At 43.6% G+C, this 26,470-nt stretch overlaps 3 protein-coding genes across 10 annotated transcripts in view; 2 read left to right on the top strand and 1 right to left on the bottom strand.

Moving 5' to 3' along the window:
- Positions 1-2,756, top strand: part of agap2 (ArfGAP with GTPase domain, ankyrin repeat and PH domain 2) — a 35,255-nt gene extending 32,499 nt beyond the window's left edge. For all 3 annotated transcript variants that reach the window (XM_086032702.1, XM_086032694.1, XM_086032698.1), the window contains one exon: positions 658-2,756. In XM_086032702.1, coding sequence (XP_085888828.1) covers positions 658-864 — 207 coding nt within the window. In that variant the 3' untranslated portion in view covers positions 865-2,756. The remainder of the gene's footprint in view (positions 1-657) is intronic.
- A 4,853-nt stretch (positions 2,757-7,609) lies between these two features.
- Positions 7,610-16,080, top strand: zbtb39 (zinc finger and BTB domain containing 39). 6 transcript variants are annotated; one of them, XM_086032683.1, is made up of 6 exons: positions 7,610-7,722; positions 9,334-10,421; positions 11,603-11,941; positions 13,337-13,817; positions 13,902-13,968; positions 14,043-16,080. In XM_086032683.1, the coding sequence occupies exons 2-6, from the start codon at positions 9,357-9,359 to the stop codon at positions 14,224-14,226; spliced, it is 2,136 nt and encodes a 711-aa protein (XP_085888809.1). In that variant the 5' UTR covers positions 7,610-7,722; positions 9,334-9,356; the 3' UTR covers positions 14,227-16,080. The 6 variants fall into 6 exon arrangements, with proteins under 6 accessions (XP_085888809.1, XP_085888800.1, XP_085888780.1 ...); XM_086032674.1 differs by lacking the exon at positions 13,902-13,968; XM_086032654.1 differs by having other exon boundaries at positions 13,902-16,080.
- Positions 16,081-19,169: 3,089 nt separating this feature from the next.
- ackr5 (atypical chemokine receptor 5) lies at positions 19,170-20,255 on the bottom strand. Its single transcript, XM_086044533.1, has one exon. It carries the CDS (start codon positions 20,253-20,255, stop codon positions 19,170-19,172), a length of 1,086 nt encoding a protein of 361 aa, XP_085900659.1.
- Positions 20,256-26,470: the final 6,215 nt, after the last annotated feature.

Below are 26,470 nucleotides of genomic sequence, written 5' to 3'. Positions count from 1 at the left end.
GCTCAGTGCGGGATTGGAAAACACATGGGCTATTTCTGAGGGAATGAGAGGAGTTGGTGGAGGCCGACGGACGGCGTTGATAATTGTTGTGTATTGCATCGTGTGACCATAGGCGCGAGTGTGCATAACTCTGTGTCCTTGCTCACCAGCCGGCGCGCCAAAACACCATTGTCTGGTCGCCGTGCAGATGACCTCGCTGAGTCCTAAACAGCGACATGAAGCTCAGAATTAGGGGGAGATAGGACAAGGCTCCAGCGTCCGGCAACATCAATATCCAGGAGATAAGGGTCCAGGCTGACAATAATTTTGGTCAGCCTTGAGTCTTTCGCTGGAGCGCTCAATGGACATCAATTGGCCAAAATTGGCGATGAAATCTTCGAGGCGAGCCCTCAACTTCTCTATGTCGGTATCCATTTTACGAAGTGTTGACCACACGCCCCAGCCCAAACCGCAGCTTGCCCATGTCCAACATTACCGCAAGCATTTGTTTGGTGGTGTGCTGTGCGAATTTTCTGATGTCAAAATATGCGCATTAGCTCAATAAAGGTTGGGAAACAGTAGCTTTGAGAAGCGTCCCAGTTGCAGGGCTTCCATCTGTGTTTCAGAAATGAGCTTTTGCCGGACAGACGTCATGCTGTGTCATTTCTCCACCTGCAGTACGGCATCGACGTGAAAGCGAGGGACCACCGGGGCCAGACGGCCATGATGATGGCCAGAAAAGGCGGGAGCAAAGGCTGCATTGATATTTTGCTCCAACACGGCTGCTCCAACGAGACTTCCCCCGCTGTGGCCACACCGGTCCTCTCCCGCCGCTCCAGCAGCGCCAGCCTTGGTCGCAGCAGCTCCAGGAAGCAGGTCCCATAGACTGGCCACGGCCACGGACGCTGACGTCCCCGTGACCGCTGGAGTTTGGGATCTGTTGTCAAACTTTCAACGCACTCGAGTAGGTCACAAGATAAAAGAGCGCTGCCGTGTTAAGCGGAGGTGGGGGACGCCAGTCACATGACTTGACCCAAGTCAGGTTTAAGTCACCAATTTTACAACTTGGGACAATCTTAGCTAAAAATGATGAAAGACTCGACTTTGACTCGACTTGGCTTAGACTTGAACTACATGCCTTGAAAGTCTCACGTGTTTACATTTGAAAATGCACATTTTCACAATAGTGTCCCATTTTGTTCTTGAAAGACAAGTTATTTTTTGTTTGGTGCTAGTGTCCCACTTTGTTCGTGAAAGACAAGTTAGTTTTTGTTTGGTGCACACAAACTTGGCAAGCCACCAGCATGCTATGATGAGGCCACCTCATGACACAAGTATGATGGAATGAGCGACGATTCTTAAATTTGGATTCAAGGATTTTGTTCTGGGTAAAATAGAACGCCAACATGGAAATTTAGCAACTCAAACGTTAAGAGCCATGGCAACGATGACATCTAATGGCATCCGTCACTATAAAATCCACAAACACAGGTAAGCTACGTTAGCTTCACTGTTCAGCTCACTTTTAGCTGGTCAAACATCAACTAAGTGTTGTCGTCGATTTGCTTAATTGAGAAAAGAATAAAGCGATAAACGTAAAACTCAAAGATAAGAAACAACAGCTATGACACCTAACGTCAAGACAAGTTAGCTACTTTAAACTCTCAGCTTAGCTTCCCGATAGGTGCGCACACATTAACTATGCTTCCTGTCGGTTAATCGTTAAATTGAGATGACAGTAAAGGAATAGTGCGCACACATTAACTATGCTTCCTGTCGGTTAATCGTTAAATTGAGATGACAGTAAAGGAATAGTGCGCACACATTAACTATGCTTCCTGTCGGTTAATCGTTAAATTGAGATGACAGTAAAGGAATAGATGGCACTGGTTGGATCAATTTAAAAATTATGTGAATGTGTTGTTACAGCTAAGCCACTACCAATGCACGTACGGATACTGAGTGCAAGGTGGCTAATGTGCGAATATATCCTGTGACTGAGCATTATTGTAGAACTTGTTTAAGCCAAGTCATGACTTCATTCAACTAGCTTGAAATTAAATGCGGACTCCACTTGACTTGCTTTATTTTAACTTGCCTCAGTAACTTTGGACTTGCTTGAAACTTGAAGGCTAAAACTGAAACTTGTGACTTATGACTTGCACACTTGTGACTTCCTCCCACCTCTGGTTTAATTCAAATGAGTGTGACTCTGAAGACTGAGCAACATATCTAACCACTTGAAGCAAGCAATATTCATTCCATGTGTCGACGACCGCGATGATATCGTAAAAATACCGCATCGGAGTCAACCTCATTCCCGACGACTTCAGTAGACTCTTTGTAGCCGACGACCTACTTGTGTTGGATTCTTCTAGAACAAGTGCAATAATACGGCAGGGGGGCGTGTGCTCGTGCTGAGGAAAGGATCTGTTCATGTGTTCATGTCTGCCGAGACAGCGTTTCTTCCTTTGTCTTAACGAATAAGATGTAAAGCTGCGAGATGTATGCCTGTCGCGTGCCTGTTGCTTCCCTTTGACGGTGGCCTTGGTCTTAAGAAGCATCCGGGGTCAGCTAGTAGAAGTTCTTTTCCAAGACTGAATACTTTGGAACATGAAATGTGTCAATGTATGTTTCTGTTACTGCTTAAAAGGGAAGTCAACGCAAACATGTTTTTTTTTTCCAAGAATATGTTCTATCCAGGCCCACTAGTTGAAACAGGGCATTCTGATAAATATTGTGTTTGTGGAATATAAGTTAAGTAGCAAAATGCACTTGTTTTTAGCCATCTCTGGGGGCGGCCATTTTGTCTTCTGTCGACTGAAAATGACATCACAACTACTCGTAACGACCAATCGCGGCTCATATTTAGAAAAAAGGTCAGCCGTGATTGGTCGTTGTGAGCAGTTGTGATGTCATTTTCAGTCGACAGAAGACAAAATGGCCGCCCCCAGAGATGGCTAAAAACGGGTGCATTTTGCTGCTTATTTTACAATCCACAAACGCTTGGATAGAACATATTCTTGAAAAAGATATGTTTGGCTTGACTTCCGCTTTAAGGTGTTTTAATATACTGTAAATGAACCTATACTACATTCACTGTAACAAAGGCGCAATGGAAACCAATCAGTCAGTTTTGTAAATGATTTCTTAAATGCTGTTTTTAAAGGCATTTGTTCACATGTTTTGTTTTGTGTTTTCATTGTCTTTTTATAGTTTCATGACAACATCCATGTAATATAATGAATTGTGATTAGGGACATACAAAAATGACTAAGGTGAGAAGAAGCGATTCCATGATTGATATCCTGTTCCTGTTGTGTAGGTCTACGCCACAAGTTTACTGTGACGAATGAAGCGTTGTTATTTCTGACACTTTGTGGGTCGTGCGAATCCCGGTATTCAGTATTAAATAAACTTTTTTTTTTAATGTTTTGTTGTGTTGATAACTTATGTTTCCTTTGGACTCATTTTGTGCAAGGCCCGGACTGAATAATTGCATTGACTCGTTATGACTCATCTTGGCTCTCTGAGAAAAAGCATACGTACAATGTGGCACGTGACAAATATGAGCGTGACATCCCTGCTCCTGCACATACGATGCATGGATAAATTTAATTACTATTTTTTTTTATATAATTATAAGATATACTGCTAGTTGATAGATAGATAGATACTTTTTTCATCCTGTATGAGTGAAATTGAATTGTCACAGGCAAGGCAGTTTAATTTATATAGCACATTACATACACAAGGCAACTCAATGTGCTTAACACAAACTTGATTATTGAGTTGTCTGGTTTCTTTATGTCTTATATTGCACTGCAACGTTGTGGAAGAGCCCAATTGGGGACCGGGGTTGGGAATTACTAGCTCATACATTGACAACATTTAAACACATTAACTCATTCTGTACCAGGCTTTTTCAGACTCATTGTGAAATGTCATTTGGGATAGAATGAGTTCACAGAAAACGTTAAAAACATTTAAAAGAAAATTGAAGAAATAAATTGGGGTTTCTAAAATATATAAAAGAAAAACAAATATTTGTTTAGAGGACCTTAATCAAAAGTATAAGAATCTAGCAAAGTTTTAAACCTGGATTTAAACGCATTTACACTCTGGGCTGACTTCACTTCTGTTTGCAGCTTATTCCATTTGTGTGCAACATAACAGCTAAATGCAGCTTTCTTGACAATTTTGGACAAGAAGGGAAGGTTTGAGACGGGTCTATAATTTACTAACAAGGGGATATCCAGCGTTCTCTTTTTTTAGAAGGGCCATGACGGCGGCTACTTTCAGAGGTTTAGGAAGTTCACCTGACTGAAGTGAGCAGTTGATTATTTGCTGTCACTTAGTTTGAAAAGATTCCATAATAGTTTTGAAAAAGTCAGATGTTAAAACAGCAAATCTATAATTGTTTTTTGATCCACTGTAGCAAATTTTGTCATGGTAATTGAATTATTCCTGGGTGATTTTAAGTGCTGCACCATTTTGTAATTTTACTGGTTTGTGATGATGTTTGACCTGATGAATTGTACTTTTTCACTAAAGAAGCCGGCAAATTAATTGGATTTATCTGTTGAGAGGAGTTCTGGCGCTATTTGATTTGGAGGATTTGTGAGTTTGCCGACCACAGCAAATAGAGTGTGAAAATTGTTAAGTATCTTACTAATGATTTCAGAAAAGTGTTGTTGTCTAGCTAATACCAACTCTTTGTTAAAATTACAAAGACATATGTCTGTACAGGTCAAAGTGAGCTTTTAGTTTGTGAGTTTAGTTTTTCTCCACTCACGCTCTGCTTTCCTGCACTTTGATTTCAAAGTCATCACGCTCGTAGTCGACTTCCAAGGTGTTTTAGGTCTACATAAACTGGTTTTAGTTTTAATAGGAGCAATAGCATCCAGGACATTTGAGATTTTTCCAGGTGAAATTATCCAGAAGTTCATCAACACTTTCTGCATTTGCAGATGTTGAGACAGACATAATTTTCAGAAACAAATCACTTGTGTCCTTGTTTGTATATCTTTTTTGAGTTGACACAATGGTTGACTGAATTTTTGGGATTATTTGTACTTCAAAGAACACACCGAAATGATCTGAAATAGCCAGATCTTTAACATCAACAGATGTGATGTCAACAGCTTTAGAGATAATGACATCAAGAACGTGACCTTGAGTATGTGTTTGGACTATGTTGTGAGAGACCAAAGGTGGGCTTGTTTCTTGTCGGTGAAATCTGGAAGTTGTTAATAGACAATGGGTTTTGCGCATTCAAGGATGAGTCATCGTACGGGGGCGATGTGCGGTCCGGTGGTGGTGTTTGGCAATGTGGAGACAACTCCAAAGTTTGGGTTGAATCCAGCGGTGGACGTGGCCAGAAAGTTGGGGCCGATGAGGAAAAATCAATCTCTTCTGGAGGGAGGGGTTTGGGGGATTGAGTTTCAATTTGTGCTTGTTGGTCCTTAGAATCTTGTCTTATCTGTGGTTGCAGATAAACATGGCCTATGTTTTGAGAACGTGGCGCCCCGTGACGCACACTTTGGACACTGTTTGGCAGTCAGTAATACTAATTTGATCCCCTGCTTATTAAGATAAATCCCATTGCGTTGGAAAAGATGATGACTTTCCCAAAGAAATGGAAAAATTGTCAATAAAATTCGCAGAATGAGAAGCACGGATGCTTTTCAGCCATCTTGACAGCGACGTTATTCGGCTGAAGCGCTCATCCAGGAAGAGGTTTGCTCAAAAATAACTCTGCGTTCAGAGATTGCATTTTTGAAGAAGGTCAACAAAGTCTTGCTTCACTATCTCTGACTGTTTTTTCAACACATCAAATGCTCCTGTGTGAATTATAACAGATCTGACAGTTGAATGCTCAGCAGCGTTTTTGTCGACCTTTTCAGAAATATATCAGAAACCATGTCACTAGCGAAACACAGAACCTTTGTGTGCTTTCTGCTGCATAGACGTTGGACGCCAAATAAGGCTTTGTCGCCTTATTATTAATGTTTGTGGCCCAGTAGCTGATCTCATTTGTTGAGAGGGTCAACTTTTATACTTCCGTTGGCGCCGTGATCCACCGAAGCTTGCTGGTCAGATGACTTTAGGGTAAACCTGTTTCTCAGTTCAAGTTTTGTTTTCGTTACCCGTAAGATTGTTTCCTTTTTCTTACCGGTGCCAGATTCCAAGACTGATTTCTTGGTGTTGATGCAGCCTCTTGCATGAGAACAATTTGTTCTCAGTCAGGTCTGGCTGTTGGGCGAAAACTCCTCACTTTTGGTTTTGCTCCAAGACGCGGAACAGTGGACCAGCTCTAACGCCTCGGCAGGCTCCTCGAGGGTGCATGGGAGTTCGCCCAACTAGTCTACATGTGAATTATGGACTTGGAGAAGGCGTTCGATCGTGTTACTCGGGGAGTTCTGTGGAGGGTGCTTCGGGAGAATGGGGTACCGAGCGCCCTAATACAGGCTGTTCGGGTCCCTGTACCACCGACATCAGAGTTTTGGTCTGCATTTTTTTCCAGTGAGGGTTGGACCCCGCCAAGGCCCCCCTCCACACCGTAAAGCAAAAACTGTGAAAATATTCCTAGAAGAAAGACACAAAAGGTCAATATCCTGGCCTGCAAATAGTCCGGATCTCAATCCAACGGAAAATCTTTGGTGGATGTTGAAAAAAAAATGTCAATGACAAGGTTCCAACCTGCAAAGCTGATCTGGCAAAAGCAATCAAAGAAAGTTGGAGCCAGATTGATGTAGAGCAGGGGAGCCCAACTCCGATCCTCGAGAGCCCCTATCCATCTTGTTTTAGTCTCCCTCCTCCAACACACATGATTCAAATGATCAGGATGATTAGGCTTCTGAAAAGCTTGCTGGTGAGATGATCATTTGAATCAGGTGTATTGGAGGAGGGAGACATCTAAAACAGGCTGGATAGGGGCTCTCGAGGACCAGACTTGGGCACCCCTGATGTAGAGTAATGTTTATTACTCATTAAGTCCAGTCCTCTGAGCCAGCCAACTGTTACAAAAGCCACAAGTGGTGCAACAAAGTAGTGGTGTGTTCAAGTGTTTTTTTGTAGTTTTTCTTTCATGATTTCATATTTTTCCCTCTGCTCAATCCAAACAATTAACTGTTTCTTTTAATATTTTGAAAAGCCAGGAACTTGCATTGCAATGACTTTTGTGTTTTGTTTGTAGGCTTTTTTTTTTAACTACACAATTAAACAACTGAATGTACATCATCCAAGACTTTTGATTCAATAATAATTGCGAGGGGTTGTAAAAGATTATCTGAAGCGTTTCTTCCTGCAAGATGAACAAGTCTCTTTACGAAAGAGCTCCTTTGCTGCTGCAGTGTCGTGGCGAGGAGGCGAATGACTGTCGACGATGGAGAAAGGTTTGCTCAGTGATCTCAAATGGTGTCATTAGCCTTCCTCGTGAGTTTATTGATACTTTTTTTCATCCCGAGATGGAACTAGCCGAGTATGCGTGCAGTGTGGAGGAGAGTGACGTCTGACATGGATTGAAACGTTCGACATGAGGCGCTCCTGTATTTTTCGTTTCATTTTTCATTGCACCTGAAGAGGGCGACCGCCCACTGAGCGTTTCATTGCGCGACGCCATCAACATGCGACCTGTGTCGAGAATACTTGGCTGTAAAGGGTGATGACGTCACAGCACTTTTGCGCGTCCTGTAAACACAATCGGGGAGCGAGCAAGCGACACAATGGCTGCTGAACTGGGTAAGCTTTTGCAAGCTTTTGCAAACACACAAGCTGCTGTTTGTCTACTTAACCAGCATGCTACGGTGGACGTAACACCCGTTGGAAGTGACGTAATAATGTGTAAGCTCTCGGCGTTTTGCACTTGCACATATGAATTGCTGTCTTGTTTGTGGCATTCAACACGTGATTTAGTTGACGTTGTGAAGCAGCACGACAGACGTGAAGCACCTGGCAGGACAGTACACTGTCGTCATTGGATGGAGCGCATAACCTTCAAATACATTTCCCCTATTGAGTTGAATTGAAATGCCATTGTTCCTTTCGAGAACCCTCCCCCCAAAAGTCACGATTTACTGCTTTTAGATTGTTCACTATCATCATCTGCCAACAAGCTTTCAAGGCGCACAGAATATTTTGGTGTGTGACAACATAGGCACCAGATCCACCCAAAACAGTAGAGAATAGACTCTCTTCTTTGAGCGGGGGGAAAAAAAGTTTATTTCTTGCTAGCTGTTACTTTCGTAATCATAACTATAACATGAGTTGGTTTTACTAAAGTCAACATTTTCTGACCAAAAAGCTTTCTGTAAAAATAAATATTTCAGGCAGAGAAGTGATTTTGACTCTTGAGGTGCAAAATTCATCCAAACCTGCTTATCCTCATGAGGGTTGCGGGCATGCTGGGGCCTATCCCAGCTGTCTTCCGGCACCCTGAACTGGTTGCCAGCCAATTGCAGGGCACACACCGACAAACAAACATTCACATTCACACCTAGGGACAATCTGTTCAATTAACCTACCATGCATGTTTTTTGGAATGTGGGAGAAAACCCACGCAGACACGGGGAGAACATGCAAACTCCACACAGGAAGGCCAGGGCCGGATTTGAACCCACAATCTTGGCACTGTGAGGCAGACGTGCTAACCAGTTGACCACCATGCCGCCTGAGGTTCAACAGTTAATCGATTAATCGACAACTAACGATTATCAAATTATGGTGATAATCGAACTGTTTAGATACCTTATTTAAGTCCAAATGTCCAAATCCTCAGAATTTCAGCCCCTCAACAGTAAATATTCTCCATTTTACATCGTCCTCCATGAAAGCGCACTGATTGTAGTGGTTAATCCAAATAAGACCTTTCCGATTTTACATTCGGAAATCACAACTAACATTTTTTCAGATTTTCTTATCGATGTTTTGGACAAAACCATTTACTGAATCATCATCAATTTATGTTTGTGCATTTAATGCATTGCTAATTTGAAATAATGTCCTGTTTTAAATAATGCAATGAAAAAAATGTTAATGCTATTCTTCGATTAATCGAAAAAATATTGGTCCCCATATGCAGCAGGCATGCATTTTTTTTAATGGTACAGTATAATTTACTGCAAATTTACAGATTATGGAGTCCAGTTTGAGAACTCCTGGGTTAAAGCATATGGGAGCATATTACAACTATTCATAAAGAGAGTTTTTTTATATGGTCTCGTTATATCGTTGATTTTAACTGTTAGCTGATGGGTCCAGTACATATCAACTGCTGTGAATCAGGAGTGGATTGTGTAATAGCTGAATTTTGTGGAAATAATCTGCTTTCCTGCCCCATCTCTGCTCCTACAGGTGGCCTGTAACCCAGCAGCAGGATGAGGATCCGCCTCCAGGGTCCCGGCCACGCCGGCAGCCTCCTTGCCGAGCTCAACCGCTGCCGGCAGTCGGGCCACTACTGCGACGTGTTCCTGCAAGTGGGCAAGCGCACGTTCGCGGCGCACCGCGCCGTGCTGTCCTGCGCCGGCACATACTTTCGCAACCTGTTCAGCCAGACGCCGTCCGCGCCCACCGAGGCCATCTCGCTGGAGTTTATTTCCCCGGCCAACTTTGAGAAGGTGCTGAGCTTCATGTACACCGGGGAGATCTTGACCGATCTCATAGATGTCGGGGTTCTTTACGAGCTGGCCGAGAGGCTTGGCGTGAGCGAGCTGGCGAGGGCGTGTCACGCCACCTTCCCGGACCTGCAGGGATCAGTGTCATCGCACACCAAGGCCAGCAGCCCAGGAGACCTTCCGACCGGCTCCTCTGTCTGCTCCTCTGCCGCATCCTGCTCGTCCATGTCGTCGTCCGCCGCCCCGACCCCCGCCGCTGCCCCGTCGCCTCACGTCCAAGCCGGCACGGCGACGGTGGACCGCCGGTCTGCTGCTGGGACTGTGTCCGCGGAATTGAAGATAGAAGACATCCAGTCTTTTATAGGCTACGGGCAAATGGTCGCAGAGAGATCGGGACGCTACCTTTTAAGCAGTGAGGTGCCACCCGCTGGTCCTCAGCTCCTAACCAAGAAAGAGCAGACAGCGGAGGAGGCGGTTAAAGTCGATCCGACGGTTTCCGAGAAGTTGAGCGACTCTGTGCCACCGGCTTCCTGCCCTTTCCCCGATTCTCCTGCTCGGCTCGGCACGGGGACCTCCTCGCCCTCAGGAGGTCTTGTGAGCGGTGCAGAAGAGGTAATGGTTTCGCAGGAAACCGAGGAACGGCGGGCTCCGCAATGCAACAGCCCAATTGGACAGACAGAGGAGGAGCAGTGGCGGCAGCTGGCAGGCGAGATCATCGAACTGAGCGATGACGATAACTTCATGGAGGAGGGAGATGAGGACGACGACGAGGATGAAGACGACCTTGTCTGTGTGGAAAACGGCCATGGAGGCAAATCAAGCGACCAGGTAATATTTGTATTGGTTATTTATTAAAGATGGTGTTTATGTACACATTTTGTCAAAAGGAACCGAGAGAAGAAAAATCTGTTTCCGGAAAGTTAATGCGGGAGAAACAAAATTTGTTTCAAAACTTTTGGGTATCAGGAGAAATAAAGGAAATGCCAGAAATGGTTCAAAGAAAAAAAAACAAGCAAAATCCACGCTTGTTTTTGAATGTGTGTATTTTCCCCAATAAGTGAAGGGTGGAAAATTGATTAAAATCAGAAGTTGTATTTTTGGGAGAGATTTGGTTTTAAGGCCATAGACCTTTTCACTATGATGTAACACGTACACTTCAGAGTGGCATTGCCCCCCCAATAAACAAAACAACGTGAGCAAGGCCATTGAGGAAACTAAATGGCATCAATTGCGATTTGAGCCTTCTTCTCTGCTGCCACACTTTGAATGTATGAAGTTTCCGTCCAAAAGGAGGAGAATGAGTTAAACTGTTTGGCATCGTTTCACACCTAATGAAAGAAGCTAAAGCACAATATTTGAGTACAACTGTCTTGAGTTACACAACTGAAAAAGTAAACATCCATCCATCCATTATCGATACCGCTTCTCCTCACAAGGGTCGCGGGGCGTGCTGGAGCCTATCCCAGCTGTCTTCGGGCAGTAGGCGGGGGACACCCCGAATTGGTTGCCAGCCAATCGCAGGGCACACAGAGACAAACACTCACAATCACAAAGTAAACATTGTTAGTTAATTTCATTTAGCCTACCACCACTAGTTAGAACCAATTGGAATCCCTCCGCCGTGGTCAAGGATCGACACAGCCGCTGGTGCGCTTTTCTGTCTCTTTATGAACACTTTCACATCACTGAACAGGCCAAGTCCACCTTTCAAAGGCACACACACATTCAACGTCACCGATGTAGTTTAGACCTTGAGAATGGTGACCCCAAGTGGACAAAAAAATAGTACCTGCACCTCATGTGAATATACAGTATTTTGGGATTCATTGTATATGCAGGAAGCTTTGGAATATATTTGAATGCTACAATAGATATTTTGATTGCGGATTTCGGCTATTGCGGGGACGGTCCGGAATGTAACCCCCGCGAAATGCATCGCCCAGCCCTAGTCAGGAGTGTTCATACTGTATGAGCGACACTACTTGTGATGTTATTGTTTTCCCGTGCAGCTTCCGGGAGACGTGCTGGCGTGTCAAGCCTGCGCGGCTCCTCTGCCCGCAGACGCTGCCGCCCTGCGAAGACACGCTGAGAGCCACTCGAGCGAGCTAGGCCAGTGTGGTCTTTGCGGCGCCTCGTTCCCCGACCGCGCCGCCGGGGTCTCCCACTTGCTCGCCCACGTGGGCGTGCGGCTTTTCTCCTGCGACATGTGCCACCTGGACTTCTGCAGTCAAAAGAAGCTGTTGCGCCACCAGCGGCGCGGCAGGTCCGCCCGCGTCCTAGCTCGGCCCCGCCAAGGCTGCGAGCTGCGGTGTGCCGTGTGCGCAAAAGGCCTCAGCAAGGACTTCCAGGTTTGTCAACCATTATTGCCGCCCCTCCTAAAAATGTTTAGCATGGCCTAATTTCTCAGCCCCTGTAGGAGACAGAAACATCATTCCAAAAGAATTAAAGAGCTTAGACACGTGGCTTTCACACAGGCAGAATTTATTATTGTTTACTGTTTCAATCGAAGATGTAAAAATAACGCGTCAGTGCAAGAGAAGCACTATTTTAATTTTTTTTTTAAATCAAGTGGTAATTACCATCCTCTATTCTGTTACAAAGACGTCAATATCGTAATTGTCTACAAACAATATCATATCACGTTCGACTGGTTCCACTGGTCGTGCACGTCGTCTATATAGCACTGCCGTTACTTTAATCAGAGCTCCCGGCGATCGAAGGCGTCCGCCATTAGCCTACCTACGGCTCGAAAAAAATTCCACGACATCCTCCGCCGTCTCGCGACACCGTCACGTGTATATTCTGATGCATTAAGTTGGCTAAGAGAGAATTGGATTAAAAAAGGACAGTGACGTATCCGCTGTGCCGGTTTGAAAGGTAGAAAGACGCAACAGTGCTCCCGGCTCTAGTGGTAGAAACGCGGTTATGCGCCCTCGGGCTTAATGGGTTAAATGCTGAAGGAGGCTACAATTTTTCCATCGGTGCCAATGGGTTGCCACCACGCACTCCCTAACCAGATGTATAACAAAAATGCTAGTTTATGGACAAATTATGTGCATATGTATAAAACATGTGCTCTTAAAGGGACACTTGGACAGGCTGAACATTGGCACTTATATGATAGGTGTTATGAAATGCGCCATATAAATAAAATTGCATTGCATTAAAGAGGGAAATCAACCAAAACACAGTTTTTTCAAGAATATGTTCCCAGCAGGCCCACTAGTTGAAAACAGCTGAAACAAGGCATTCTGATAAATATTGCGTTTGTTGAATAAGAGTTAATCCACCCCTTTTTAGCCATCTCAGGGGGCGGCCATTTTGTCACTTCTGTCGACTGAAAAGGACATCACAACTGCTCAGGTAACGACCAATCACGGCTCAGCTTCAGAAAACAGTTCAGCCGTGATTGGTCGTTACCTGAGCCTTGGTTAGTCGTGATGTCATTTTCAGTCGACAGAAGTGACAACATGTCCTCCCCCAGAGATGGCCAAAAACGGATGGATTAACTCATATTCAACAAATGCAATATTAATCAGAATGCTTTGTTTCAACTAGTGGTCTTGCATAGAACATATGCTTGAAAAAAAATATGTTTGGGTTGACTTACTTCCAATTTAAGAAATGACTTACAGCTCAGCAGGTGTAATGTAGTGTTTGTACACGGCAGCAATTCTGTCGACTTTGTCTCAACATAAACGTGACCTTTCTCACGTGACTTTTTTTTTTTTTCCCCCGGCCAGACGGTGAGAGAGCACGTCCTGAGCCACGTGTGTCCCCAAAGCCTGAGCTGTGGCGTTTGTCACCTCCCCCAGCGCTCCCTATGCTCCCTGCTGTGGCACGCCCTCGGCCACCTCTCGCTGCCCGTCTTCACCTGCCCGCGTTGCGCCCGCTGCTTCGTTGAGCGCCCCCTGCTGGATGCTCACGTGGCTGCGCACACCGAGGACGTCAAGGAGCGCGAAGACATCCGAGTGGTCACGGTCGGGGGAGAAAATCTTTCAGGAACGGAGGAGCTCAATTGCTTCATCTGCCCACAGATCTTGCCCACCTCATCTGCCTTCCTGTGCCACCTCAGCCAGCACACATCTGAGTCCTTCGGGAGCGGCGGGGAAGGGGCAGGGGGTCCCGGCTGGTTAGGCAAGCGTAAGGCCGAGCAGCTTCCCGAGTACCCGCCCTCGTCTTCCTCCTCTCCGCGGGATCTCGGAGGTCTCGGAAAGCTGAGCGGTACGAGTTTAGTCCCGGGGAGCGGAACGGGCCCCGGCTGTCCCGATAAGTATTTCCCGGGGCTTATGCACGGTTTGTCTTCAGGGGTGCTGACCAATGGGGGCGCGGGGCAGGACGGGGCCCCCCCTACGGCGGGCGTGCGCGGGAAATGGTACCGCTGTCGCTACTGCGGGAAGCGCTTCGCACACTCGGGAGAGTTCACTTACCACCTGCGCATTCACACAGGGGAGAAGCCGTACCAGTGCAAGGTGTGCCTGCGCTTCTTCCGCGGCCGCTCCACTATGATCTGCCACCTCAAGACGCACGCCGGCGCGCTCATGTACCGCTGCACCGTCTGTGGGCTCTACTGCTCAACGCTCAAGATGATGGCGGTGCACATGGAGCTGCACAAGGACCGGCTGCCGCCTGACTTTAACATTGAGCACACCTTCATGTACAACGACCACTCCAAGGAAGCACTGCCTTCTGCGGACGCCTGAGCAACGCCTCCGAACGGAGGCCCACGCACAACATTTTGGGTTGAGGCGGTCAAGAAATTGCATTTCAGGCCACAAATTAGGTATCATGCGCGCACAAAATCAATTGTGGACACTACCTATGTGGATGTAATGGCCGCATGAAATGTGCTTACGGCCACAAAAATGATTACCTGTGTCGTATAACGTACTCAAAATACTTTATTGTGACCGCGACATAGGTTTAACGTGCGCTCAAATCTTAAATTGTGGCTACAAAATACTAAATTGCGCACATAAAATGTGGCCGTGCTCGCTAAATACTACAAAGGTATTTCCTTCCTCCTGTTTTCCCATCTGTAGCCCTCAATGGAAAAGGTTTCTGGGACATCCCTGGGTTAGGGAGTCAGGAATAAGTGAATGATTGGACTCCAGCCTATTTATTGACTCCTTTTCTAGAACATTTGATCTTGAACTGACAGCAGTAGAGAAGGAGGCTAAAACGATTATAATAACGGTAATCAAAGTCTAATCAAATCCCCATGTGGTGATTCAGAATTAGAAACTGAATGAATGATTGCTCCATATCCCTACAAAGGGATTTTTTTTAAGGGAAATTTTAAGGAACCATCCACGTCCACAAGTTGAAGTTGTCAATCCAAGCAGACTCAGCATTTCAAAACTGGGTTTAATATTTTTCCCATGAACACCTTGGATGTGTGATCAAGCAAATGGGGCGCACCCTCTCCCGAAACTTGCCTTCTTAGCAACTTGGCTGTAGTAGTTTTGGAATCTAGTTAGAGGGGAAGTCTAGTCAAAAGTTTTCCAATATGTTCTATGGGCCTCCGCTAGTCTAAAGACGGCATTATGACTAATATTGCGTTTGTGGGATATGAGTTAAGCAGCGAAATGCACTCATTTTTATCCATCTCAGGGAGCAGCTATTTTGCCACCTGCTGTCGAGTGAAAATGACATCACAGTTGCTGCTTAATTCAAATTAATTACACAAATGCAATATCAATCAGATTGTTGTGTGTATACTTGTGGGGCCACGCAGAACATATTTTTGGGAAGAAAATGTTTGACTTGACTTCTTCTTTAAATGCATGTGTAATCATGATTGCTGATGTAGCCTGGCTTTTCTGAATGTCTCTGTCGCTCATCCCCAGCCCAAAATCAAATTCAGTCACACAATCCCTGTCCATTGTTTAGCTTTGGCCTTGCCCCCTTAGATTTGCTTTCCTCTTTGTAGAGAAGATGCACTCCATTTGCTTACCCAACTGGCCAATATGGAGCCACAGCACCTTCTTGGCCACAAATGTGAATTTGGTGAGCATCTTGTGACAAAATACTAATTTGTGGCCACCAAATTGTTTTCACAATATAACGTATTAATTTGACATGATGTAGCTAAATTGTGTGCGCAAAATACACATTTGCACTCTTAACATCGTTGCAAAGAACAAGTTGGATGTCTGAGTAAGTAAATGGAGCGCACCTTCTGGAGCAACTTCAGTGTCCCCTACTTCTATGTACCTTCCCTTTCTAGAGACACTGCTCCATTTGCTTACCCAGCTGACCACAAATGATATAATGATTAATTTCTATTTTGTGTGCACATTATACCCAAGAAATCGGCCACCTGAAGAATATAAACTTTTTGAATGTTTCATGTTCACTTTGTAATTAGTCTTACCTCATATTTATGATATTGTGACTGTTATTTATGACTTTGTACACCTTTATACAATGCATTTCTCTCTTTGTAAATGCCTTTTTATTGACAAGAATAGAACAAATGCACCAAGGAAGTTGTGTTGTCATGCATCGTATGATTGCCGAAGGCTCCTAATGTGTGACGTAAAAAAAAAAATGCGTCCATCGTCAGCAGGCCGGTGATGACTTGGCACATTTCTGCGACCCCTGCTCGTAAAATTCCTGTCGTGCTCTTCCTGCTATTGTACTGACACCATCTCTTCCTCTCGTTTATCGTTCAAACTGTCAAGTTAGGCAAATTCCACATTTGGAAGTGTAACAAAAAAATAAAAACAAGCAAAAAAGGAAACTTGGTAAAAACATGAGCAAAGATGTTAAACTTTGTTTATGTTTTGTCAAAAAACGTGAACAGCTCTGATTTCCCCACAATATATGGAGGTTTTTGGTTTTACATTTAAGAAGCATTAACAAAATTATACAAATGTATGGCTTATATAAGAAGAAAATACATTGCAGGAGGGCTTCGGCCAGCTTGGAGGCTGGCTGCCTGACAGAAAACATAAACAGGGGAATCATCAAGTCATATGTTTAAAAAAAATCATTATGGAGGGTATTGCTGCCACACCAGAGGGAAAAACAGAAAAGTCTATCACATTAAAACATGTTTATCACGTTATAACGTGAAATTTAATGTTAAAATCTGAAATGTGTCACGTTACAACTTGAAATTGATCATTTATAAAACTTAAAATGTGAAGTCAATCATGTTAAAATGTTAACTTTTCATGTTCGAAAGTTAAACTTTGGACGTTTAAATGTGTCACGTTATAACATGCAATTTATCATGTCAAATGTGAAATTTACCACCTTGTCATGTGAAATCTAGCATCTTAGGCTAGGTTCACACCGCAGGTCTTAATGCTCAATTTGGATTTTTTTTTTGTGTAAGCGTTCATGCTACCTCAGTCTTGTCTGCTGTATGAATACATGCTCGCCAAAGTGACCCGCATGCGCAGAAGAGACGACGGCACTCATGACGTATTGTTTATGGAAGTAAATGTGGTCCAGCGGCGTTGGGGCATTTCTACAGTGAAGCTATTACGTAGGAGGTAGAAATAAATACAGTATTTGGTGGATATTATGAGGCGAGGTATTTCTATCTCATAACTGCGTAAAAAATGAATCGATCTGAACCGTGGCTGAATTGCTACTATCACCATTAAATGTCCACTTTATGCTTCATGTCTCGAGTGGGATTAAATTAAAATAAATATGAAGTCAATACTGTTACTCAAAACAACTTTGCAGATTCGATCGCCCAGCTGCCAGCACTTTCCCTCCGCATGCGCGTAGCACATTTAGGGATCCGGATGACGTCAATGTCGGTTATATGCGGCCTAGCCGTTAAGACCACGGTCCTTTTGAAAAAAAATCGGATACGTATCTGATTTAGGACCACATATGAAAGCGACCCACACCGGATTTGAAAAACAAATCGTTCAGACTGTCATAAAAAAAATCAAATACAGGTCGCCTATGGGCAAAAAAGTCAGATCTGGGTCTCAATTGCCTGCGGTGTGAACCTAGACTTAGAATGTGAAATTTACTATGTTAAACATGCCGTCTTCCTAACAGGAAAGCCCAAGCTGAGATTCGAACCCAGCTAACCACAAATTCAGTGTACAATACACATACGACAAAATGTTCATATGGGCCCACGAATTTGTTCTACCGTGTGCGTGAAATATTCATTTATGGTCACACGGTTTCATACTGGACAGTTGGGCAAGCAAATGGAGCGCACCTTCTGGAGGAACGGAAACACACGCACACAAAGGGGCACAAAGACACTCTCAATCGTTTTGACAGAGAGACTTTTGAATCGACTTTTAAGAACCAGCCTGCTTGACCAGCAGAGGTACAATTTAGCAGCTTGAAGACATGGCATTTAGGTGCGCTCCATATGTTTGCCCACACGTCCATGTGGTGCACAGGAATGATATTAAACCCGCAAGTGAGTATTCCGTATGCATTTTAGGCCTTTTTTGTGGCCATGAATTTGTATTTTGTTTCTACTGTTGTTGAATTACGAATTTGTATTCTGTGTATACTATTGTTGAATTGTGGCTGCACTAATTTGTGGCCACAAATTTGAATGATCTGCCCACGTTAAATTCCTCCCAAAAAGTTATTGGGCTTTTGGGTGAAATTATTGGACGATCCTAAAATGAAGTAGACGTCTTTCTTTCAACCAATTAAAGAAATTAGATTTCTAAATGGCCAAATTAAATGAAATTTGTATAAATTTAAAATGAAAGGCAAAACTTATGAAATGATTTTGGCATTCAAACCTGTCATTTGAATTGGGATGCATAGCATTATAATATCAACTGTATTTGTTTAAAAAAAAACAAAAAAGAAGTGGTCAAAATAAAAGTACTGATTCAACTCTTTTACTTAAAGCAGAAGTCAACCCAAAGTCTTCTGTCGACTAAAAATGACATCACAACTGCTCACAACGACCAATCACGGCTCAGATTCAGAGAACAGGTCAGCCGTGATTGGTCGATGTGAGCAGTTGTGATGTCATTTTCAGTCGGCAGAAGACAAAATGGCCGCCCCCGGAGATGGTTAAAAACGAGTGGATTAACACTTATTCCACAAACGCAATATTTATCAGAATGCCCTGTTTCAACTAGTGGTCTTGCATAAAACATATTTTTGAAAAAAATATGTTTGGGTTGACTTCCGCTATAAACAACAGCAACTTGTCTTCTAAAGCCAAATTGAATTCTTGGAAATACACATTCAAAAATTTAGAGAAGGCCAAATTAAGATGACCTGTAAAGGTCATATTGGAACCCTGCACATAGTGTATGTAGTTTGGCATTCGTAAATTCCTTTGAACCTATCCCATTTTTTGGTGTGCAAACCCCTGCTTATTGGCAGAGCATTTTAGGTTAATCTGCAAATGTCACCGATATCGCAACCTTTTTTTTTCTGAGTGTACTGTATTTTGTGGCCACAAATGTGCATTTTGCGCGCCCGTTCTTCATGTCATGTCTGGGCTTTCGTATGTTTATGAATTGCCCAAACAAGCTTTAATGGGGAGGCAGTCAACGGATCGCTTGTTTGATCAGGCACTGAAGAACCGAGAGTCCACTTGCGAGGATTTTCCAATCAGGACCCGACTTCAGACTGGCTGGTGCTGACGTCGCTTAACTTGCGGCGCGGGCCCTTGTCGCCCGCCGCCTCTCCTCCTCCTCCCCCCCCGTTGGGCCTGGTCCCCACGTCCGCTTGCCGGGGCAGGCGGCTGACCACGGCGTTGATGAGGTTGTCGCGGAAGCTTTTGCTCAGGAAGTTGTATAGGATGGGATTGGCCACGCAGTGAAAGAGCGACAGGCTTTGCACCACACTGAAGGAGAAGTAGACGAACTCCACCACGTTGCAGCTGAACAAATCAGGAGACATGTCGCTGATGATCATTAGCGTCATGACCAGGTGGTAGGGCAGCCAGCACGCCATAAACACCAGAGAGTAGACGTGCACCAGCCACACGTCTCGCCGGCCCTGGACGTCGGGCGCCGCTCGCACGGCGCGAGCGATCAGCAAGTTGCAGGTGATAATGACCGAGGCGGGACCCAGGAACTGGAAGAGCAGGCACAGGAAGGCCACCGAGACTAACCACTCGGCGTAGTTGCCCTCGGGGAGCATGTAGCAGCCCGGCTCGTCCCACTCCAGCAGGTCCACGTGGACGTTCTCCAGCAGCGCCAGGGACAGGGAGAAGAGCCAGAGTCCTCCGCAGATGGCCCAGCGCCGCCGGCCCGTCGCCGGGAACAAGGCAGGCGCCGACGGCCGGCTCAGCGTCAGGTAGCGCTCCAAGGTCATGGCGGCCAGGAAGAAGGAGCTGCTGTAGAAGTTGACGCCGTAGACCAGACTGGTGAGCTTGCAGAGGAAGCGGCCCCACAGCCACACGCGGTTCACCGTCACCTCCATCATGAAGAAGGGCAGCACGGCGATCACCATCATGTCCGACATGCTGACATTGAGCACGCAGAAGAGGACGCCGTTGGCCGAGTGCCGCCGACGCCAGTTGACCCACAGCACCAGCGCGTTCTCCAGCAGACCCACCACGAACACAAAGAGGTAGAGCAGGAAAAGAGCGATGCGGCGGTACTCGGCGTCCAGCTCCAGGGTGCACTCGTGCACGAACCACGGCGTGACGTTGGCCGGGAGCTGCGAGCCATTGCGCTCGTCGCCGCTCATCGTGGACGGCTCTGGAAACAGGTAAGACATGGCTGAAAAATGAGACCTTTACCAGCCTTTGCTGGGAAGTTTTTGGAATTTTTGTTTTTCTGGGGAAAAAGCAAGGTTGAGGACAAAGATGCTTAAAAGACAGAAACCACCAGAAAAGGAGACGCGCGTTGCATATAAACAGACGAGACGACACCAAAAAAAGTGAATTGATGATGCGGCCGAATGCGCAAAACTGTCCGATCTCTTCTGTCGTGGTGTGAGCAGCCAGGCCGGGGACGAACGACACAGGTCCAAGCAGCAGCACGGCCACGGCAAGCAAACAAGCACTGTCTGCCTTATAAAATCCAAAACGGGACAATTAAGATTTTTCTTTCATCAACTTTTAATCAGAAGGGTTCACTCTCTCTCTTGTGCTTGTTTGAAGCAGATACGACAAAAACCATCGGAGTTGATAATGTTCGAAAACAGGCGACTTTATGTCTGAACTTTTACTTTGAAGGGGGAATTGCAAAGTTGCTGTTGAATTTAGCTGGGAATTGTCAATGTATGAAATGCAGGTCTTGGCAATTTGGTAAACAAGGCATCCTAGCGTTTTATTCGGGTGCATGCACGCATCCAACTTTAGAAGCAGTATTCTGCTCTGCACTTACTGTAATTCAAAGTCTGTGGACTGTTAAACTGTACCCTGTATTATTAAAAAGGTTTTAAAATATTTTTGTTCAATTGATACTACACAATAGCATGGTGTTTTTGAAATCATGTACGCAAGTAAAACAATTTTTAAAAACAAAACGACAACTAATACTAAAACTAAGTCTTTTTGATCACACTACAACTAAAAACTAACAAAGCCACCCTGAAAACTAATTTAAACTATCCATCCATCCATTATCCATGCCGCTTTCTCCTAATTAAATTTAAAAAAAAAAAAAACTCAAAACGAAATAAAAACAAACTATAATTAAAATTACCAAACTACAATAACCCTGATCTAGACCAACATTTAGGTAATTGTTTCATGTGTCATTGACATTCCTACTGGGAGTTATAGGCAGTGTTTCTTTTCTTCTTCGGGGGCGCTAGAGCGCAATTTCGAGTTTGGGTTTGTTTTTTTTAATGGTATTGCAATTTCACCCATTCCTGATGTGCGTTTGGTGAGTTTTGAAGCATGTTAAGGGGGCAGTGGCATAGATGACCTAGGGTTGGTCATGGTTTATTTTTGGCTTACTTATTCCTTACTTTTAGGCTTTTTTCTGTCCTCTATTTGCATGTGCAATGTCAGGCCCCTTTGACCTCAAAACCCATGTGGAATACAGTTAAGTTCAAAACTGTCCGATCGACGGCTCGCATGTTGAAAAACTTGCGCTGTAAATTGGGTCACTTGTATAATCTCAAGGCACCTCCATATTTCACTTTTTTGTACAATACATTGTCATTTAACCCTTTTGAAATATTTGTTTTCAAACATTTGAATCCAATTTTTATTTAAAGCTGCACTTAGCAAGAAATCGACCTTAATAACATTTTTTCACAACTCTTTTTGATGAAACATTGACTTACAAGTACAGCAGTTGAATGGGACTTCATGCCCTGAGGGGGTCTGTATCGTTTTTACTGGCACAAAGCAATTTTGAGGAGGTTGGGATATACCCTGGCACACAAAAAAATACAAATGTCCTGAATTGCTTTACGCCATACCTACTTCCTCCTTTCTCTATAAGGATGGCTCAGGATTTCACGACACTACGCGCTGGCACGCATGGGAAATGTGGTTGATTTTTGTCAAAACACTACCGCTTTTGTCCACGTGGTACCGCCATAATCAACAAAAACTGACATATGACCCAGTGTTGCTTTAAGTTAAATAGTTTTGAACTGACTCAACAGTGCTTGGAGGGCCAAGTATTTTTGTGTTGAAAAGTTTGAGAAGCACATAAGTCTGCCTGATTGTGACAAGCACAGCAAGCAGCATAGGCCTCTAAGTCAGTAATTGACGTTCAAGTATTTTATGTAATTGCAGTCCCTTCATTTTTTCCCCCCAGAACTGGATGTGTGATTGGCCTACTTTGCTACACAGACGTCCATCACTTTTCATTTGTGTTTATCAAAGGTAAATCGTGTTCAGTTCTGGGGGGATAAAATACTGCAAAATGATTACAAAACATCCACATACCAGAACTAAACCAATCAGAGGAATAATGTTCTCCATACCAATTAAGGAGAAGAGAGACCCAATTGTAGTAAAGATTATTTACATACTCAGTCAATAATGTATGTCTGACTATGAATGAGAAAAGGGACTGTTCAAAATCAGTTATTCAGACCAATGAAAATAGCTCGCGACCCGAATAAAAGGATATCAAAGATTATAACATAAAAAAGATAAACTTGCACTTTTAACTCCAGAGCAGTACATTTTGTAGTTTACATGCGCAGGCCAGGTTTTATGAACAGTCCAGTTTCATAATAACTTTTTAGTGAACTACATTTGCCTGAATCTTCAACTTTTTGTTTTCATTTTTTGATGTGCAATTCATCTATGTAGTTTAAAAATGTCCACAATAAATATATTATTTAGAAATAAAACCTTTTTTTTTTTTTCCTGGCTTTTGATTAATATTACATACGTAACTATACGTACTCCGGCAAACATAGGAAGGCTGCAGCCAAGATTCAAAGGCTGAATGGTCAGCGTACCTGGTTGGATCCTGATGCCTACTCGCCTGCAGATTGGAGGTGATGCTTTGCACCGCCGGTCTTGATGGATGTCTGAGCTGTCCGGCCGCCCCGCTCTGCCTTCTCCTCACTTTTCTTACACACACAAACGCGCATGCACATACACGCACAGATGTAACAGGACATCCTGTGTAAGTTGCAAAGTGGTGGATCCGGTGATTCCCTCACCTCAACTTCAGGATTGAGAAGGAAGGCAGAAGAATAATAATCAACAATTACCAGGACTTTTACATTTATTGCTGGACTGCATCACGGTGTTCCACAACCTTTATTGAGCAGAGGCCCCCGTTTTACAGTGTCAAAGTCTCACATCACATCACCACACAAAAATGTCAAAAAAATCCACGCATTCTGAAATAATGATCTCTGTCAATTTGGTCACAAATTTCCTTAGTCAGTATGAAACGTGAGCCTGTTTAGTTTTAGAGATAGACAGATATGGGGTTTTTTTCACCAGAAAATAAGACAGTTTGAAATTGAACTATCAGCCATCCAATTAAAAAAAAAAAAAAAAAAAAAAGGATACTGAAGAGTCAAATCGGTCTCTCCTTAGTTTAGTTGAACACTTTGAACGCTATTGAATGAATGCCAAAAGGTCTGTTGTCTAATGGAAGCGCATTTTGTTGTTCTGCCTGTCACTATATGCACAATTTACAAACACTTTGTAACTATACTTCGAGTACAGTAAGTTAAGTTTTCAAGTGACAATTTTTAAAAATGATTATTAGTTTATTTATTTATTTATTTTGTACAAATTTTACTTTTACTCGCTATATTTGAAAAAAAACAAACAAACAAACAAGCATGTTTACTTTCTAGTGCTTATTTTGTGGGCCTCCAATATATTCATGGATGGGCATTTGCAGAGTCACCTATTACCCTTTATTCATGGACACTCCCACCTCTTGGAAGTATTTTCACCCCGATTCCCCGCTTGATTGCCGTTTTTAGACCCGATCTCCTGCTTATTTCAGCATGGAAAAAAAAAATCCATGCTAATTAAAATGAGCGTTAATTATTTGTGGACTTTCTCTGTAAATAACGGGACTTCACCGAATACTCTTTCCAACTTCCGAGAATGAGGACACTATGTAAAATAAGATGCAAATAGAGACAGGGAAAGTCAATTGCAGTTACGTTTCTGACGGATTGAGATGTTATTGCAAAAGGCAGAAAAAAATTGGGCACAGCTGCAACGTGGACCAACATTAGCTCTATGACAGCAGCATAAGATTATAAGAAGCAAGTTATTCCCCACCCATGGCCTTATTTCAGAAAATTGTTTGATGTTTTCAACTATATCGAGAATTGCATCTGCTTTTGGCATTCAAAAATTCAAAAGTCTAATCTGAAAAATAATATAAGTAAGATGTATTAGTTCATTTGTTATCATGAGATAATTTCACATTTTTTATGTTCTGTTGTTTTGCTTTGTTTATGCGGGCCGTGTTGTCCTTTCAATCGTGATTATCCTGTCAGAATTACACTTGTGGCCAGTATGTTTTTTTTCTTCTCTGTAAATTATTTAATAAGCAAGGGAAACTCTTTTGTGCCAAATTATCACAATGGCTATTGGATATAAATGACAGTAAATTATAATTTTAGCTTTTGTTCTTTTTATTTAAAAAGTAGATCTTCCCGATTAAGTACAGAGTGGGAGTACTTTTGCCACTACTAAATATTTGTCGTAAATAATTTTCTGTAGCAACCAATTAGAATTGGATCATTTCCCACAGCACACCTGATGCGCTCTCCCAGTGGTTATTTTGAGTTGTTAAGAAATTAAGATATGTCCCCGGTACATTTGGCGCACAAACACAAGTAGATGTCGTAGCTCAGCGTGCGACAATGGCAGGAAAGGGAAGCTAGTGAGGGGGATGAAGAGTTTGGGGCGAAGGGAAGCTGAGGAAGGGGCCTCTTTAACATCGCTGCACACAAACACTTCCGTAGCATCACATTAGCTATCTGTCTGGCTGTGGTATCTCGTAAAAGTGAGAGCACCTCTCACATTTTGGGAAATATTTTTTGAGTGGAGAAGAGGATTCCAACGGCAACTTGGGAAGCTATGGTGAACTCCTGACACGCCCCAAGCTAATCAAAGGCAATGCTGGAAAAGATGGTGGCTAGTCACAGTACTATTGAGCCTTGATATTTTGGGCTCGATTTGGAAATCTTCACCTAAGGGCTTTTTCTTATCTGAAAATGAAAAAAAAAAATAACAACAACAAAAATCGATTTTCCTATGACTTAAAGTAGATGTATGAAAAAAGGCAATGCAGCCAAGCCAGTATGTCAACAAATGTCATTTGCATCAAGGAAATTATTTCCATGGATAATAGGAACACACTTTTGTTCCTAACGCCTTGGGCAATAAAGAGAATTTCATTTCAGATGCAAAATGGTGCTCTCCACTTTCTGCTTTGTGTTAAGGTCCGATTTGTGAAACATATCACTTGCATGATCCTCGCGTAAACACGGCTTCAAAGATTATCAGCTTCGCAAAGATTGCGCTTATAGCTCTGAAATGTGGCCATTTTTGTATTTATCCATCCGTCATCTACAGCGCTTGTCACATGAAGAGCTGCAGTGTATCCCAGCTGAGGTCTCGGGTCCCTCTCAAAGACCTGGACCAAGTGTCCGGGGGGGAGTGAAGTGTGGGCTTGCCCGTTTAAGATGACGCCCCCGCGACCCGACCCCAAAGGGTGAGAAAATGAATGGATGGATTATTGTGGTCTCATCAGTTTGATATCATCTGCATCTGGCAATTGACCAGCGTTCCGTGTTTATGTTGTGTAAAAGGTCATAAAGCAAAGAACACAGGAACATTTACATTGGCCGGGACCCGCGCAGTTTAATGGATGCATTTGCGGACCTATGGCTTCTGGAATTGTCAGCAGTTTGGGACTTGCATGGTGACCCTTCAGCTAGTCGTCCATCCTGCCTGGAACTTAACGTGTGCGCGTGCGTGTCAGATGAGAAACTTCCAAACAGTCAGCATATTCTGTCTTCTCTGGTTTGACAGGAAGGAACTAGTCAGCAGATATCCGTCTTTTGACACAAATGAGACAAATAACAGTCCCTGACCTCCACAACATCATCATCATCATCATCATCATCATCATCATCACCACCATCCTCGTCCTCATCTCCAACTGCATTGAAAAAATGCATTCTGATTAATATTTTATTTGTGGAAAATGAGAAATTCACCCGTTTTTTATCCATCTCCGGGTGGCCATTTTGTCATTTCTGTCGACTGAAAATGACATCACGGTTGGTCAGGGCTCAGGTAACGACCAATAATGGCTCAGCTTCAGAAAACAGGTGAGCTGTGAATGGTCCTTTTATAAATCCAAGGCACCCATTTTACATAAGAAAAACCTCATGGCATGCCACCAAATAAAAATAAAAAAGTATGAATAATGATTGTGATTATCTTGTCTCAATTTACTCACAGTTGCTTAGTGTGAAATCTGGGCATGTTTAAT

The sequence above is a fragment of the Filicampus tigris genome, chromosome 1, assembly GCF_054856515.1.
Source record: "Filicampus tigris isolate MCC_2025a chromosome 1, RoL_Ftig_1.0, whole genome shotgun sequence".
NCBI lineage: Eukaryota > Metazoa > Chordata > Actinopteri > Syngnathiformes > Syngnathidae > Filicampus > Filicampus tigris.
Note: the sequence above shows the minus strand (reverse complement) of the source record. Positions and strands in the feature narration are given on the sequence as shown.

Bases quoted from the DNA above. Each gene is read 5' to 3' on its own strand.
- ackr5 (XM_086044533.1), bottom strand. From the start codon at position 20,255: ATGAGCGGCGACGAGCGCAATGGCTCGCAGCTCCCGGCCAACGTCACG.
- zbtb39 (XM_086032636.1), top strand. From the start codon at position 9,357: ATGAGGATCCGCCTCCAGGGTCCCGGCCACGCCGGCAGCCTCCTTGCC. The intron at 10,422-11,602 runs GTAATATTTGTA...TTTCCCGTGCAG, and splicing joins GAGGCAAATCAAGCGACCAG to CTTCCGGGAGACGTGCTGGC. The intron at 11,942-13,336 runs GTTTGTCAACCA...TCCCCCGGCCAG, and splicing joins GCCTCAGCAAGGACTTCCAG to ACGGTGAGAGAGCACGTCCT.